Raw genomic sequence first — 14,993 nt, 5'->3', positions numbered from 1 at the left:
AAAGACCAGTGAAGATGAAGCTATGATCAAGATTCTGAGGAGATACATTGATAACCCTGAAGCCAATTTGCCTAAAACTCAAATCAACACAGATGACTTGGGTGATGATGAGCAGAAGAAAGATGGTCAAAACCCTTCTGGCTCAAACTCAAGTCAATCTAGCAAGGCAATTGGTGGAAAAAGTGATAGTGAGAAAGAGAAGGAGAAGAAAAGTGGATCTGAGACTCAAAGGAGGGGTGGAAGGAGACAAAGACAAAAGAATGATACCTCACAACCCCTCCAAACCCTAAATATCCAAATACCAATTGCTAAACCTTCACATTCAACCTCATCAAAAACTGGTCAACCTCAAACCTCTAAGTCTAAATATTTCTACAAGCTCACTACAAACTCTCTCATCAAAACTCAAATCACTCACAGCCATACTTCTTTGAAAAGACTCAAAACTGTACCCTCATTCAAGCCACCCCATAAAACACACTTCAAAATAGTTGGAATAGGTCCAAAAGAAGCCAAGGTCAAGAGAAGACTCAGAAGACAAAGAAGAAGACAACTGATAGCTGAATTTCTCAATGATCATGGATTTGGTGAAAAGGCCATCTGGAACAGATATGATCAAGATGATTTCCAACCTCTAAATGTTGTAGATTCAGATGAAGACTACTTCCAACAGCTAGCTGAAAGAATTGTCAGAGTTTGGGTTGTTAACATCAAAGAAGTTAGAATCTACTACAGTGATGGGTCCTTTGAACAGCTTGGAAATAGACTAATGGATTCTCTCTCAATTGTTGAACTGAAAAGGGTGATAAGCTTGATGAATGGTAAAGATTCAACCACTAAGGCATGGAGAACAGTATTGGCAGTGTTTGTGGTTAACAGAGAGGAGATGAGAGATGAGCATAGAGCTTTGCTAGCTGAAAAGAGGAGAAAGTATGAGCATGACATTGATGAGTATATTAGAAGATCAGAAGAGTTGAATGCAGCAGGCAAGAGCAGAATATCAAAGGATGGAAAATTTCTGAATGTAAAAGCTGGCTCTTTGTCAAGATACAGGATAGGGATGTTAGCTAGTTATCCTAAGCCAGATTTGCTGAAACTAATAGAGGCTCTAACTGACACCCCCATCCTAGAAGAATTGGAAATACTTGTACATATTAAGAACATAATTGAGAAAGGATCAGAAAGCTCAGTCTTTACTTAATTATCGTGAACTGTCAAATGTTCAATGTACAAGTGTTGTATCAACTTTTGTATTGTTTTATTTTCATTCTTTAACTTGGGGTTAGTCTTGTTAACAGGCATGAATTTATGATAAGCAATCTTCTCACAAATTGGGGGAGATTGTTGAGCAAGACATGCCTGTATCATAACAAGACTAAGTCATATTGACAACCTTAAGATTAGTTATATTATAACCTTAATATGTAATTTATACTTGTAACACTTAATGTCTGTAAAATGTAAATGGAGCAGACTGGAGCATTTTTCCCTACACAGTGTCAATCCTAAGCATTCTATCTGGAAGAAGATCAAGAAGGTCATGTCTCAGAAGAATTATGAAGAAGCTTGGAGTTGAATAATTCTGTTTGGTGATAAACATTCTAAGTCAAGATCTCTACAAGTCACAGAATTAGTGTTATAGAGTAGTCATTCGAGAACTCAGAAAGACCTATCGAGAACTCAGAAAGACCTATCGAGAACTCAGGAATTGTCTATCGAGAACTCAAGAAATGCTATTGGAGATATCGATAAGTCAAATACCCATTCGAGAACTCAGAGATATTGACAAGTATACATTCAATAGAGAACTCTGAGTTATCGATAAGCCAAAGTCCATTAGAGAACTCTGAGTTATCGATAAACCAAAATTCACTAGAGAACTCAGAGTTTTCGATAAGTCAAGTCAACAATGAAGTTTCAGAGATATCGACAAGCCAACATGCCTATCGAGATGTCGAGTTCTCTACAGCTTAATTGGAGATCTCGAAGTGAAGAAATTTCTCTAAGTACAAAATTGCAGAACAGTTCAATATCCAAGGTTGCAAATCAACAAACAATTCACATAGCTGGATTGACAAGTCTACAAAAAGCAGCTTAAGAGATGTGCAAGATTAATGGTAAAGATTAACTGACAAAGGAAGATTAAAGTGAACACGGGATGCTAAAGATATGCTAAGCCAGAAATGGAAGATATGTTTTCCTATAAATATAAATGACAAGTGACAGTTTAGAAAAGCTAATAGCATGACTTATTATACACTGTGTAAACCAGCAGTTAACTGAGTTATAAAGTTAACACTGGTCCTTAGTCAGTTGTAAGAATTTAGATTAGAAATTGTATTTTATCTCAAGAAAGAAGCTAAGTTCTAAACCAAGAACTTAGAGATTTTGTAGAAAAACACTGCTTGATTTCTGATATAGAATAAGTGAGTTTTGAAGATCTGTGTTTTACATATTTGCATTGTTATTTATGTTTAACATCTATTGTACAAAATCATTGATAACAACCAACTGCTAAACCCAAAGTCGATCAAAAAGTAACCATTTAAGCCAAAACACATCCACCCCCCCCCCCCCTCTGTGTTGTATTCATATCTAACATACAATCAAATTGATTTAACATAAGTATGTAACAAAGATCAAATATATTGAATAAACTCTGTTACAATAAGAACTATTGTTTTCTCTCAGTGATGAACAAATATCACTAAGAGCTGCTAGATTACAATGTATAATCTTCCCGATAATGATAAGACATATAGTGTAAACCCTAAGTCTATGTTTATATAGTACACAGTGCAAGATAACTTCTAATTGATATGGAATATAATTTTGTCTCCTAAAATATATCAATCAGATATCTTCTACAAGTCTTATAGTCCTCTAACTCTTTCCATGCATATCTTCATTTTTTTAGTCTCGATCTTCTACTGTAAATCAGCTTCCTTCCTTATATGAAAGTCTTCCCGCACTTAAGTTCTGATATGACCTTAAGTTCTAATATTAAGTTCTGACTTCCAGTAAGTCCTGATTTCAGTAAGTCCTGATATGTCCTGTTTGTTAAGATCTGAAAATATACATGAATCATATTAGACATGAATCATATTCTTCTTGTGCAACAAATGCACCCAAGTGTATCTTGTGAACTCATCCACTATAACCATAGCATATTTCTTCTTTGCAATTGACATGACATTGACTGGACCAAATAGATCAACATGTAGTAGGTGATAAGGCTCAAGAATTGAGGATTCAATTTTGCTCTTGAATGAAGATTTTCTTTATTTTGCCTTTTGATATGAATCACAAAGGCCATCAGGAGCAAATACTGATTTTGTCAGTCCTCTCACAAGATCTTTCTTTACAAGCTCATTTATGTTGTTGAAATTTAAATGAGAGAGTCTTTTGTGCCAATTCCAGCTTTCTTCAATTGATGCTCTACTCAACAGACAGATTGCAGAACCATCAGAACTTGTTGAAAGTCTGGCTTCATAAATGTTACCATGCCTGTAACTTTTCAGAACCACTTTTCCTGTAGAATTGCTTATAACTTCACAGTGTTCTTCAAAGAAATCCACATGATAACCTTTGTCACAGATTTGACTCACACTTAGCAGATTATGTTTAAGTCCTGAGACAAGAGCTACTGTTTCAATGATGACATTCCCAAGATTGATATTGCCATATCCTAGAGTTTTTCCCATGTTGCCATCTCCATAAGAAACTCTTGGGCCAGCTTTCTCCACAAAGTCTAATAGCAGGGCTTTATTTCCAGTCATATGTCCTGAACATCCACTGTCCAGAACTAGGATATTTTTCCTGTTGCCCGGCAATGACAAAGACCACTATTGGTTATTCTTAAGGACCCAATCTTGCTTGGATCCTTTGGCCTTTTTAAGTTTGTTAGCATGTGCAGCGGATTTAATTTCAGAGTTTATGCTAACATGTTGTTTATCAGAACTTATGTCAGACTTTGCATCAGACTTTAAACTAGAAGGAATTAAAGTAACTTTCTTCAAATAAGGTTTTTTTTGATAATAATCATAGTACAGACTATGATATTCCTTACAAGTATAAATGGAATGCCATAAACTACCACAATGAAAATAAGGATTTTGTGGCTTAAACCTAACAGACTGACTCTTAACTCCTGATCTAGGAGGTAAAGAGTTTATATCTTTATTCTTCCTGCAAAAAGAAGCAAGATGGTTAGAGTTTCCACACTTATAACATTTCTTTCTAGGAGCATTAGGAACAGGCATATAATTATTGCTTTGTTCACACCTTCCTTTCCATTCCTATTTTTCCTAGCTTCCTTTACCTTGGTGACATTCCTAATCTCTTTCAGCTTATGCTTAAGCTGCTTCTTTGTCATTAAGCCTATGTTGACTTCAGCTGGTTTATCCTGTTTTAATTTGTCAGAAGTTGACTTATCCTTAACTTCTGTCACAGACTCTTTCATCTTTTCAGAATCAGACTTTACAGTTTTTGCTACAAACTTAACAGGATTTACCTTTGGCTTAGCAGTCTGTTTAACAACAATTGGCTCAATTTGTTCAGTTCCTTTTTCACTTTATCATCTCCATAACCTAAGCCCTCTTTCCAGTTTCCACTACTTAGTAAATTCTGAGTTTTTCTGCCAGAGTTAGTCCAAGTTTTGATAATCTCTCTTTCCTTTTCTAAGTCATCTTTTAGAGATTTATTCAGTTTTAACACTTCATCTCTAACATATAAAGCATCATCTTTTTCTTTCTTAGTTTGATGAAGAAAAACTAACTCCTTTTCTAAATAATTATTTCTCTTTTTATAAGTAAGATTTTCAGATGTTAATCTTTCACATGTTAAAGTCTGATCTCTATAACTAATAAATATGGTTTTAAGATATAATCTCAACTCAGTAATATCATCAGTATGGAAGGCATAAGTTGTTTGAGGTACCTTCAATTCAGCAGTTTCAAGACTGCTATCAGCATTTGCCATCAGGGCATAGTTCACCTCATGTTTAGAATCTGAAGTGCATGTCCAGCTTTTCTTCTTTGTGACAAGTACCTTGCCTTTGTCACTTTTTCCTTTCTTGTAGTCAGGAGATATGTGGCCTCTTTCACCACTGTTGTAGCATTTGACATTTGAGTTGTCTCCTCTGTCAAAATTTCCTCCCTTGCCTTCAGACTTTTTGAACCCTTTCTTATCAGAACTTCCACTTTTCCTTGAAAACTTCTTGCCTTTCCTGAATTTCCTGTAGGCTATCTTTGTGATACCCTTTACCATAGGAGCACACAATTTCATCATCTCTTCATCAGCATCTATTTCAGGTAAACTTTCAGTTTCTGAATCATCATCATCAGAATATGATGACTCTGAATCAGACTTTATGATGAGAGCCTTTCCTTTGCCCCTTTTTTAGGCAGCCATTTTAGGAGATTCCTCCTCAGCCTTAAGAGCAATTATCCTTGATTTTCTTCCATGCCTCTTGCTCCTTTGATCCATCTCAAGTTCATAAGTCTTGAGCATACCATAAATTTCATCAAGAGTAGTTTCAGTAAGGTCATAGTTATTTCTTATGGTAGTAGACTTCAAATCCCAATTTTCAGGAAGAGATAAAAGGAATTTTAGATTTGAATCTTCAAGATCATATTCCTTGTCCACCAGTGACAGATCATTCAAGAGTTTGACAAACCTGTCACATAAGTCAGTTAAAGACTCATCAGCTTTTGAGTCAAAGTGTTCATACTCTTGAGTAAGTATAGTCCTCATGTTCTTCTTGATTGCATCAGTTCCCTGGCATCTTGTCTCCAAAGCATCTCATATCTCTTTTGCAGTCTTGCAATGTATTACCCTGTTTGACATGACATTATCAATGGCACTATGCAGTAAATGCCTTACCTTTGCATCCTTGGCAATAGATGAGATGTCTTCAGCTGTGTACTCACCTTTCTCCTTTGGTATGGTCTTTGCTGGTTGATCAACAACTACAACAGAGAGCTTGGTAGGCTTATGTGGTCCTTCATTAATTCTGTCAAGGTATTCTGGATCTGTAGCTTCCAGAAACATAGCCATCTTCACTTTCCATATGGGATACTCAGAAGGCCTCAGTATGGGAACCCTAATAGTCTCATATCGACTGTGGGTTTGAGTCTTTTGAGTTTCTTCAGTTTTGGTGGGCTTGGTTGGAGTTTATGCTTCTTCAGACATGATTGTTTGGATCTTTACTGTATGTGTGTTAATAGATAAGCTCTGATACCAATTGTTAGGTCACACAACACTGTAGAAGGGGGTTGAAGATAGTGATAATACATTCAAATTGATTTAACACAAGTATGTAATAAAGATCAAGTATATTGAATAAACTCTGTTACAATATGAACTGTTATTCTCTCTCAGTGATGAACAAATATCACTATGAGCTGCTAGGTTATAATGTATAATCTTCCCGATAATGATAACACATATAGTGTAAAACCTAAGTCTGTGTTTATATAGTACACAATTACAAGATAACTTCTAATTGATATGGAATATAATTTTGTCTCCTAAAATATATCAATCAGATATCTTCTACAAGTCTTCTAGTCCTCTAACTCTTTTCATGCATATCTTCTATTATTTTAGTCTCGATCTTCTACTATAAATCAGCTTCCTTCCTTATATGAAAGTCTTCCCGCACTTAAGTTTTGATATGACCTTAAGTTATGATATTAAGTTCTGACTTCCAGTAAGTCCTGATTCCAGTAATTCCTGATATGTCCTATTTGTTAAGATCTGAAAACTAAACATGAATCATATTAGACATGAAATCTCAAATATATCTAACAATCTTTTACCTACTATTTTTACTTTCTAATCTCTCTTATTCTCTCTCTCACTCTCTAATATTCTCTGACGGACTTTCTTACAGGCATTTTAACAAACACCTTGTGAACACACATTTTCTCACTTATTTCTTTACAGAAATGGAACCCAAAGATCTAATCTATGATGGAGCCAAGTTTGTTCCTAATAACTACATGGCTATTCTTTCTAAGGACGACGCTCCTTCAGAACTTCATTTTGTCCAAGACTTTCTTGCTCGACATGAAATAGGCTATGCACTGATCCAACCCCAGGTTCTCTCAGGCAAGCAAATACTGGAGTTTTGGAGGTCAGGTGTTTATGATGATGGTGGAAATGCTGGGTCTCCAAGTATTATCTTTACAACTGGGGAGGATGAGCATGTGGTGACCTTGTCAACTGTTCAACAAGCACTACAGTTTCCAGAAGATTGCACCTTCAATTCATCAATTGAGGAGCCAGCTCTTCAACAAATGATGGAAAATCTAGGCTATGAAAAGTCTTTGGAAAAGCTGGGATAATTGAAGAGACCCCACATCAGGAGGGAGTGGAGTTTTTTCTTTGACTGTATTACTAAAGCTTTTGCCAATAAGTGCTCAAACTTTGATGTTATACCCATAATGAGTCAGCAAATCGGGTATGCCCTTTTGAATCAAACACATTTTGATTATGCAAGTGTTGTTTTAGGGTTTATTGGTGATAGGATGAAAGAAGATAGCAATATAGTCTATTTTGCTAGATTTTGTCAACTTATTTATACATTCTGTTGTCTTCATTCACCTCAAAACTTTAGTGAGACAATTGAACCTTTTAAACTTCACAAAAGGGCTTTCACTGACTTATTATCTAATGATAATAAGAAGACTATACTAAGACCCCTCCAAATTCCTCAGTCTGTTAAGCAATTCTTAGTAAATGCTGATCCTCACATATACAGTACCAAATATCCTGATGTAGCACCATCTCAACCCCCATCAGCACCTACAACCTCAACTCAATCAGCTCCATCCTCTCAACCTCAACTACAGCCTACCATCAGAACTTATTTCCAACCTGCACATTCTTCTCAACCACAACCATCTGCTACAACATCTAGACCCAAACCTACAAGAGCAAAATTTGTTCCTAAATCTCCACCAAGGAGAAGAAGGATGCTACTAAGGGATGAGTCTGATGAAGAAGAGGAGCAAGTCCAGGTTCATGCATCAGAACCTGTGACAAAGGAAGCTGAAAAGTCAATTCCTCAGAAACAGACTGAAGCTGAGGATTCTGGTATTTTAAAGAGGAAAAGAAGTTCAAGTTCTGATGCTGCTCAAGCAACTCCTCCACCATCCAGGAGATCTAAGAAAATGAGAGCAGGAAGGCATATGGCACAACCTCAATCTGAGGATACTACAGAAGCTGAGGAAGGGGATCAGGAATCTCTGATCTCATCAAGACCAATAGTGATTTAAGCTTTGCCACCTCCACCTCAAGATCAAGACACTGTTTCGGATATAGTAATCACACCTCTTGTCTCTCCAATAAAAGAAAATGTTCAAGTTGAAGATTCAGGATTAAGTCCTGAAATTGACCTTCATAGGCTGATTATTCCTTCTGTCCAGTTTCTGGAAGCTCCACAAGGACAAGTGACAACTCCACCTGTTTCTCCACTACATGCTGAAGTTCCAAATACTCCCATTCTGGATGTGGAAACAGATGAAGTTGTACCAGAATCTCTAACAGCCACACACACACTTGTGTTGTCAGAAGATGAAGAGTTTCTTGCAAGTTCTGGAGAGTCAGCTCCAGTTAACACACCAGCTCAAGTTCTTGGAAAGGAGGCATTGATTAAAAAGTTTGTTGAACAAGATGCTCCCATTCCATGAGAAGAAACTCATAGATGAGTAGAATGGACCAAGAAGTGGAATGAGTCTGATTTCATTCCAAGCACCAAAGTTCTGTCAGATCACATTGCTAAAGCTGATGAGTTGATGACAAATTCTGACTTTAAAGCTCAACTTAAAGTCACAGCTCTCAGTACTAAAAGCCTTCAGGTTCAACACTCCATTACTCATGCTAAAATTGATAAGCTACAGGAAAATGATGATAAGCTGGACAAGAACAGGTTTATCAGACCTATTCATGAGAAAGTAGAGGCTATTGAGAAGGTTCAAGAAAAGCAACAGGCCCAATTGATTGAGGTCCTGCATAATCAAGCCTCTCAACAAGCTCAACTAAATAAAATCCAATCTTCAGTAGAACTTCTTATATCTTTACTCCTACCAGATGATGCCAAAAAGGGGGAGAAGGTGGTGAAGTCCAAATGCTCTACTAGTCAAGTCACTAGTACAGAAAGGTCCTTCTGCATTGCACTTTTTGCGTCGGTTGAATACAGGACCGACGCTTAAACACTCTTCAAGCGTCGGTTATAATTTTAACCGACGCCTTAAGGCATTTGTGCATGATCTGTTGCGTCGGTCTTTCATTCAGCCGACGCTTTTGACAATCTGTAGCGACGGGCTTTAAAACGCCGACGCCTAAAACCCTATATAGCGTTGGTCTTTATAATGCCGACGATGTAGCTTCAGCGTTGTAGGTTTGATTTAAAGCGTCGGCTTGTAAATGTCGATGCTACAAATTTGGTGTAAAGCGTCGGCTTTTAAATGTCGACGCTGTAGACTTGGTTTAAAGCGTCGTCTTCTAAATGCCGACGCTTTAGGATTTGTTTTAGGGTCGGTATTAAAATCCTGACACTATAGATTATGATATTTTTTTAATAATTTTAACCAAAATTTTAAATAATAAAATTTTAAGTATAGTTATAAATATGAAATAAATTTAAAAAAATTGTGGATGATAAATTACTAAAAGCAATAAAAAATAGTAGGAAATTAATATCTATAATATACTAAATTCTAAATTCTTTTAAAAGATAAACAAAATTAAATAAATTAACTAATAATTTAAATGTTAATAATTAGTATATTTGAAATGTTATTTTTCAATTTTTTAAAATTAATTGAAATTTTAATTTTATATAAATAAATTCACATGCGTTATAGTACACTAATGCAAATACTCCCTCAGATCCAAATTACTTGTCTTTTTTGAAAAAATCTTCCATATTAAATTTTTTTAACATGAACCATAATTTTCATCTCTATCTACATTAATTATATTTTATATTAACTTAAAAAATAAATACAAAATTACTACAAAGCGAGTATAATGTACAAAAAAAATGTTGATATTTATCGAATAAGCAAAATATATACAATGACAATTAATCATATAATTGTATAAAAATATATATGTACAAGTATTGTGCGATAATTAATCTCCAAGGGAGTATTTTTTAAAAAAAATATTTTGAAAAGCAAAAATTGAAAATAACTAACTTATTACAAAGAAACTAATAAATAATATTTGTAAAAACATTATCGTTTATATATATATATATTACAGGTGTATATTTAATTATTTATAGTTAGTGTCGGGTTTTGAAATATAAATTATTATATTTTTAGAAATATAATTAGTAATTATGTAATTTAATAATTAAAAATTATTAGTTATTTGATATTTTTATAAATTAATGAAAAAACTAAATTTATTATTTGAAAAATATTGGTATATAAATAGTACAAGTATTATTTAAAAAAAAGGCTACAAGTATTTTTAATATTTAAAAATTAAATTTATTTTGTATTACCTTGTGAAAAAACAAAGTACCGTACTCATTAACAATAATAACGCTCTTCTTCTCTTGTTTCTCGATAGTCCGAGCAATCTTCACCCTGTTAATATCATCTCTGAGAGTTAATCTCCTCTCTGTTCTTCATAAGCTTTTTTTATCAGTTTGTGGCTCCGAAATCAATTCCATGTTATCGACTCTCCCTCTCTCCCTCTCTTTCGCTATCTCTCTCTCGTTCACACCCATTCTTCTCTTAGGTTTAACAATATATTTTGCGGCTTTAATCAGCAAATCAAATGGGGATTATTCAAATAATGCTTCATATTGTAGCAGTTAGGTTGAATTAGGGACAAATTTGGGTTTAAATTGGGGATTCAGCTTCACTAAATTAGGGTTATAGCAGTCTGGATTTTGGAGCAGTTAGGGGTATTGGATATTTTTTTCAGGATTTCAGTTAGGTAACAATGAGCTACTCAAGTTTTGTTTCAGGATTTTTTGTGTACTTCTTCTACTTCTTATAAATTGTGATTATGTTATATAATTTTTGCAATTTATTTGCTTTGCATGTATATTCGGCAACAAGGTTACGTTTTGGATCTTTTTAATTGTACGCTTGCCCTCTGCAGCAGTTGCACCAGAGCTTGAACAACTTCAGGTGTAGGAGGCTGAAACTCAGGTTCAGGCTCAAAATTATATTAATTTAATCATCTTTGATACAAGGAAATTAATCCACCTAGGCTAGAATTACCTAAATTTATAGCATGGAATTAGTAGAATTTTGTTAGGTCGTACTATGGTACTTGTAAAAAATATGGACCAGGACACAGAGGGCAGTGATGCTGGAAATTTGCAACTAAGATTTTACTGCATACATGTAAAGTTAAATATTGGAGAAGAAGATTACAAAAAACTTTTAATAGATATGTATTTTTGTGATGTACTATAGTTTCTAGGTTTAGAATCACTTTTCGACTAGTTTGACCTCCTTTATGCCAGTCAGCTGTAATCCCCCACATAGATAGCATTTTCAATACTCATTAGATGTACCATTTGTTTAGCGTGTTTGGTAACTACTAGATGACTACAGTTTCTCTGCATTAGCCACAACTAGTTACTCACTGGACTCTTAAAATAATAGTTTGCATTCATAGCATTACAAATTCCATATTTAGGTGATGTGATAAGATTTCAAGACAACCCATTGGATGAATTTGATCCGAAGGTTTGTTCCCTTATTGACAATGAAAAACAAAGATAATTCTGAAGCTTAGAACTTATTGCCTCAGAGAATTTTACATACCGAGCAGTGCTGGAAGCAGTTGGTTCTTGTCTTACAAATAAGTATTCTGGAGGACTACTAGGAAAAAGATCAGAAATGATCTAGAATGAAAAGACTGTATGATTCGTTATGCTATGTTATATTTTGAACTAATTATAATGTTCAGGTATTGTGGTGGAAATGAGTACATTGATGAACTAGAAATTCTCTGTCAAGAGAGGGCACTAGCTGTGTTTCACCTAGATGGGGAGAAGTGGGGCGTGAACGTTCAGCCATTATCAAGTTCACCAGAAAATTTTGAAGTTTACGCTGCTATTCTTAGGCCACACGATCGCCTAATGGTATGCTATAAATATATCTTTTCTGTTTAATTTCAATTTTACGGTCTTAGTGTAACATCGGTATTAATGTAATTGTCCTTAATAAGGGACTGGACTTGCCCACGGGGGACACTTGTCCCATGGGTTCATGAATCCTAAGAGACGTGTATCAGGAACATCTGTTTATTTTGAATATATGCTTTATCGGCTTAATAAATCCGCAGGTGATACATTTTACTATGATTTTTAAAACAACAATAGTAGATATGTTATATGTATTGGTAGGGAAGGTGCTAAAGTTGCATGTGTTGATATATATACCTGATAAAGTTTTCTAATTTAAATTAATTTTTCATTTCTTGTAGGTCTTGTTGATTATGACATGCTTGAGAAAACAGCTAACCTCTTTAGACCAAAGCTCATTATTGCCGTTGCCAGTGCTTATCCTCGAGATTTTGACTATCCTCGTATGAGGAAGGTACAATATATTGGTTGCCTGTCGGAAAACATGTGAGATGGTTCCTCTAATTTTTTGTGTTTAAATTTTTTATAATTGGTATCTGTTTGGCTTGCTTTTGTGTTCTGATCATGTGTCCATCACTACATCCTATGCAAAAAAAAGATTGAAGATGATGTTGGTGCCTTTCTTATGATGAATATAGCTCATATAAGTGGACTCGTTGTTGATTCTATTATTGCTGATCCATTTGATTATTGTGATATTGTAACAACTACGACACATAAGGGTGTACACAGGTTTAACACTTTTTGTGATAATTTTCACGCTGGACATTACTTATTAGGTCATATTGTGTGATTGTTATCAACTCCCTATACACTACAGTTACAAAGGCCTAGTAAACATATGCTATATGATTGTGTCTATTAATGTACTTTACCTTCAGTTTGAATAATTTTAATACCTTGAAAGTAACCTATTCCTTTTACTTGTTTTCATGATGGTATATTTCCTTAGTTGCCAAAGCCATTACGATATCTACCTAGTATGAGTATATACTTAGCAGTGTCACTATACTTAATTTATATGTCAATGAAAGGGACATTTTTCAAACAACTGAGTGGCCTTAAACTTGGGAACCCTGGTTGATGAGAGGTAATTAGCATTATATTTACTTAGCCAGGAGAATAAGAAGTATAATATTATAGAGTGTGGACTATTTTTTTACAAAACCAAGAAGTACGTATTGCAAATACATTAAAAGAATTAAGCTTATGTTGCTTTTATTTAGTTTTACTTCTGGGGGCAAGTATATTCTTACTTCTGTGATATTTGTATTTTGTTGTTTATTAAAATAGTTTGGTCTTCGTTAAACGTATTTCAAGCAACTAAAAGACAGTTGTATTGAAGATACATTTATACATATCTTAGTTTGGATTGTATTGGAGGCCTCTGTTATTTTTAATTTTGCTGTTCTGCCCCTTGTTAGAGTTTCGTGTATACAAAAGCTTACAAACTTTCCTGAACAGTATTTGAGAGGCCCTAGAAGAGGCATGATTTTTTTCAAAAAAGACCCTGTTCTTGGTTTTGATTTAGAATCTGCTATCAACAATGTTGATTTCCCAGGTTTATAGGTAGTTAGGCTGAGTTCCAGCTCTATAACCATGAATGTCATTACATAATTATATTATTCCAGTTAATGTTAGTGAATTATTTTTACAGGGTGGTCCTCATAACCGCACAATTGGGGGACTTGTAGTCTGCCTGAAGTATGCGCAGACCCCGGAATTCAAGGCTTACCAAAATCAGGTATTAATGTCCAAATTAAGGACAGAAAGGATTAAAAAAATCTTTACTAGCAATTAGCTAGATAGCAGATTACTTGTTTTGCACTATATATAATTGAAAGTAATTTGTTCAGGAATATGACCTAATGTGGTGAATTATTCAAGTCATTCAGAAGAGATAATATCCCAGAATGAGGTTTCTCTTACATCTCTTGTTCACTTTTGGAGTCTCTAGAAAGAAAACATTGAAAAGCTATTTGAGTATCTTGGCTCTCTTGAATCCCAAGAGTTGAGTAATTTTCCCGATCATGGTGAGTTTTGTTTTAACTATTTTGGAGCACGGAGGCAGGTAAGTAATTTGAACACCACCTTCATAATGTTATTCCCTAATGTTGATTGGTTGAGAAATGCGAGAACTATTCATAAGGTTAGAAATTCGATACATGTTAATTGTCGGAAGTTGGTATATGCTCCACAGTATTACTGGAAATCTGAAATACTTTCTGTTGGAATGAAGTTAGTGTAAACTCTTGAAGCCCTTTTGAATCTGTCAACCAAAAATGGCTCGTCTATGTTTCAATGAAACATGTTAGTTGATTTTTTCCTCTCTAGCTCTCCATTTTCTCAGGTATCAAGCATTATTCCCACGGAGCTTGTTATAACATGGTCAAGCATTTAAAAGCATCTCATGTTCTTGTCAAAAGACAAGATATAGTTTTGCGATCTCAATTTGCAGAAAGAAAATGGGGACTTGAAGATTTTGAAGTACTTGTTAGGGAAATACAGTATGTGTTATTTTTTATCTGTAAGGGAACCTTAATAGAAAGAGTTGGATGGTATTTGTAATTTAATATTTACTTTTCTTTCAATTGCATTGTATAATTAAATTTTCTAAATTTATTGTAATATATAATTTTTGAGTTATACAATTTAATTTTCAGTTGTACTGTATTTTTGGGACGTTAGTATATTTGTATAATGAAATAGGTTAATAGAAAATATATAAAATATCAATAGAAAATAGGGAAAAATTTAAATTTTTACTGACAAAAAGCGTCGGCATTCTTACTAACCGACGCTAGTGATGAGAAGCAATAGCGTCGGTTAAATAACACGACGTATATCATGAACACCTGATGCATCG

At 34.5% G+C, this 14,993-nt stretch overlaps 1 protein-coding gene across 4 annotated transcripts; it reads left to right on the top strand.

The window, feature by feature from the left end:
- Window positions 1-10,556: 10,556 nt before the first annotated feature.
- LOC141697644 (serine hydroxymethyltransferase 3, chloroplastic-like) lies at window positions 10,557-14,783 on the top strand. Of its 4 annotated transcripts, none has more exons than XR_012564799.1 (6): window positions 10,557-10,962; window positions 11,088-11,180; window positions 11,950-12,124; window positions 12,469-12,581; window positions 13,785-13,871; window positions 13,984-14,783. XR_012564799.1 is itself a non-coding variant. In XM_074502136.1 (4 exons), the coding sequence occupies exons 1-4, from the start codon at window positions 12,252-12,254 to the stop codon at window positions 14,002-14,004; spliced, it is 297 nt and encodes a 98-aa protein (XP_074358237.1). In that variant the 5' UTR covers window positions 12,162-12,251; the 3' UTR covers window positions 14,005-14,783. The 4 variants fall into 4 exon arrangements, 1 of the variants encoding a protein (XP_074358237.1); XR_012564798.1 differs by having other exon boundaries at window positions 12,469-12,613; XM_074502136.1 differs by lacking the exons at window positions 10,557-10,962; window positions 11,088-11,180; window positions 11,950-12,124 and adding an exon at window positions 12,162-12,327.
- The last annotated feature ends 210 nt before the right edge of the window (window positions 14,784-14,993 follow it).

This window comes from Apium graveolens, chromosome 11, assembly GCF_009905375.1.
Source record: "Apium graveolens cultivar Ventura chromosome 11, ASM990537v1, whole genome shotgun sequence".
In the NCBI taxonomy this organism is placed as follows: domain Eukaryota; kingdom Viridiplantae; phylum Streptophyta; class Magnoliopsida; order Apiales; family Apiaceae; genus Apium; species Apium graveolens.
The sequence above is the reverse complement of the archived record's forward strand: the minus strand, read 5'-3'. Positions and strand labels throughout refer to the sequence as shown.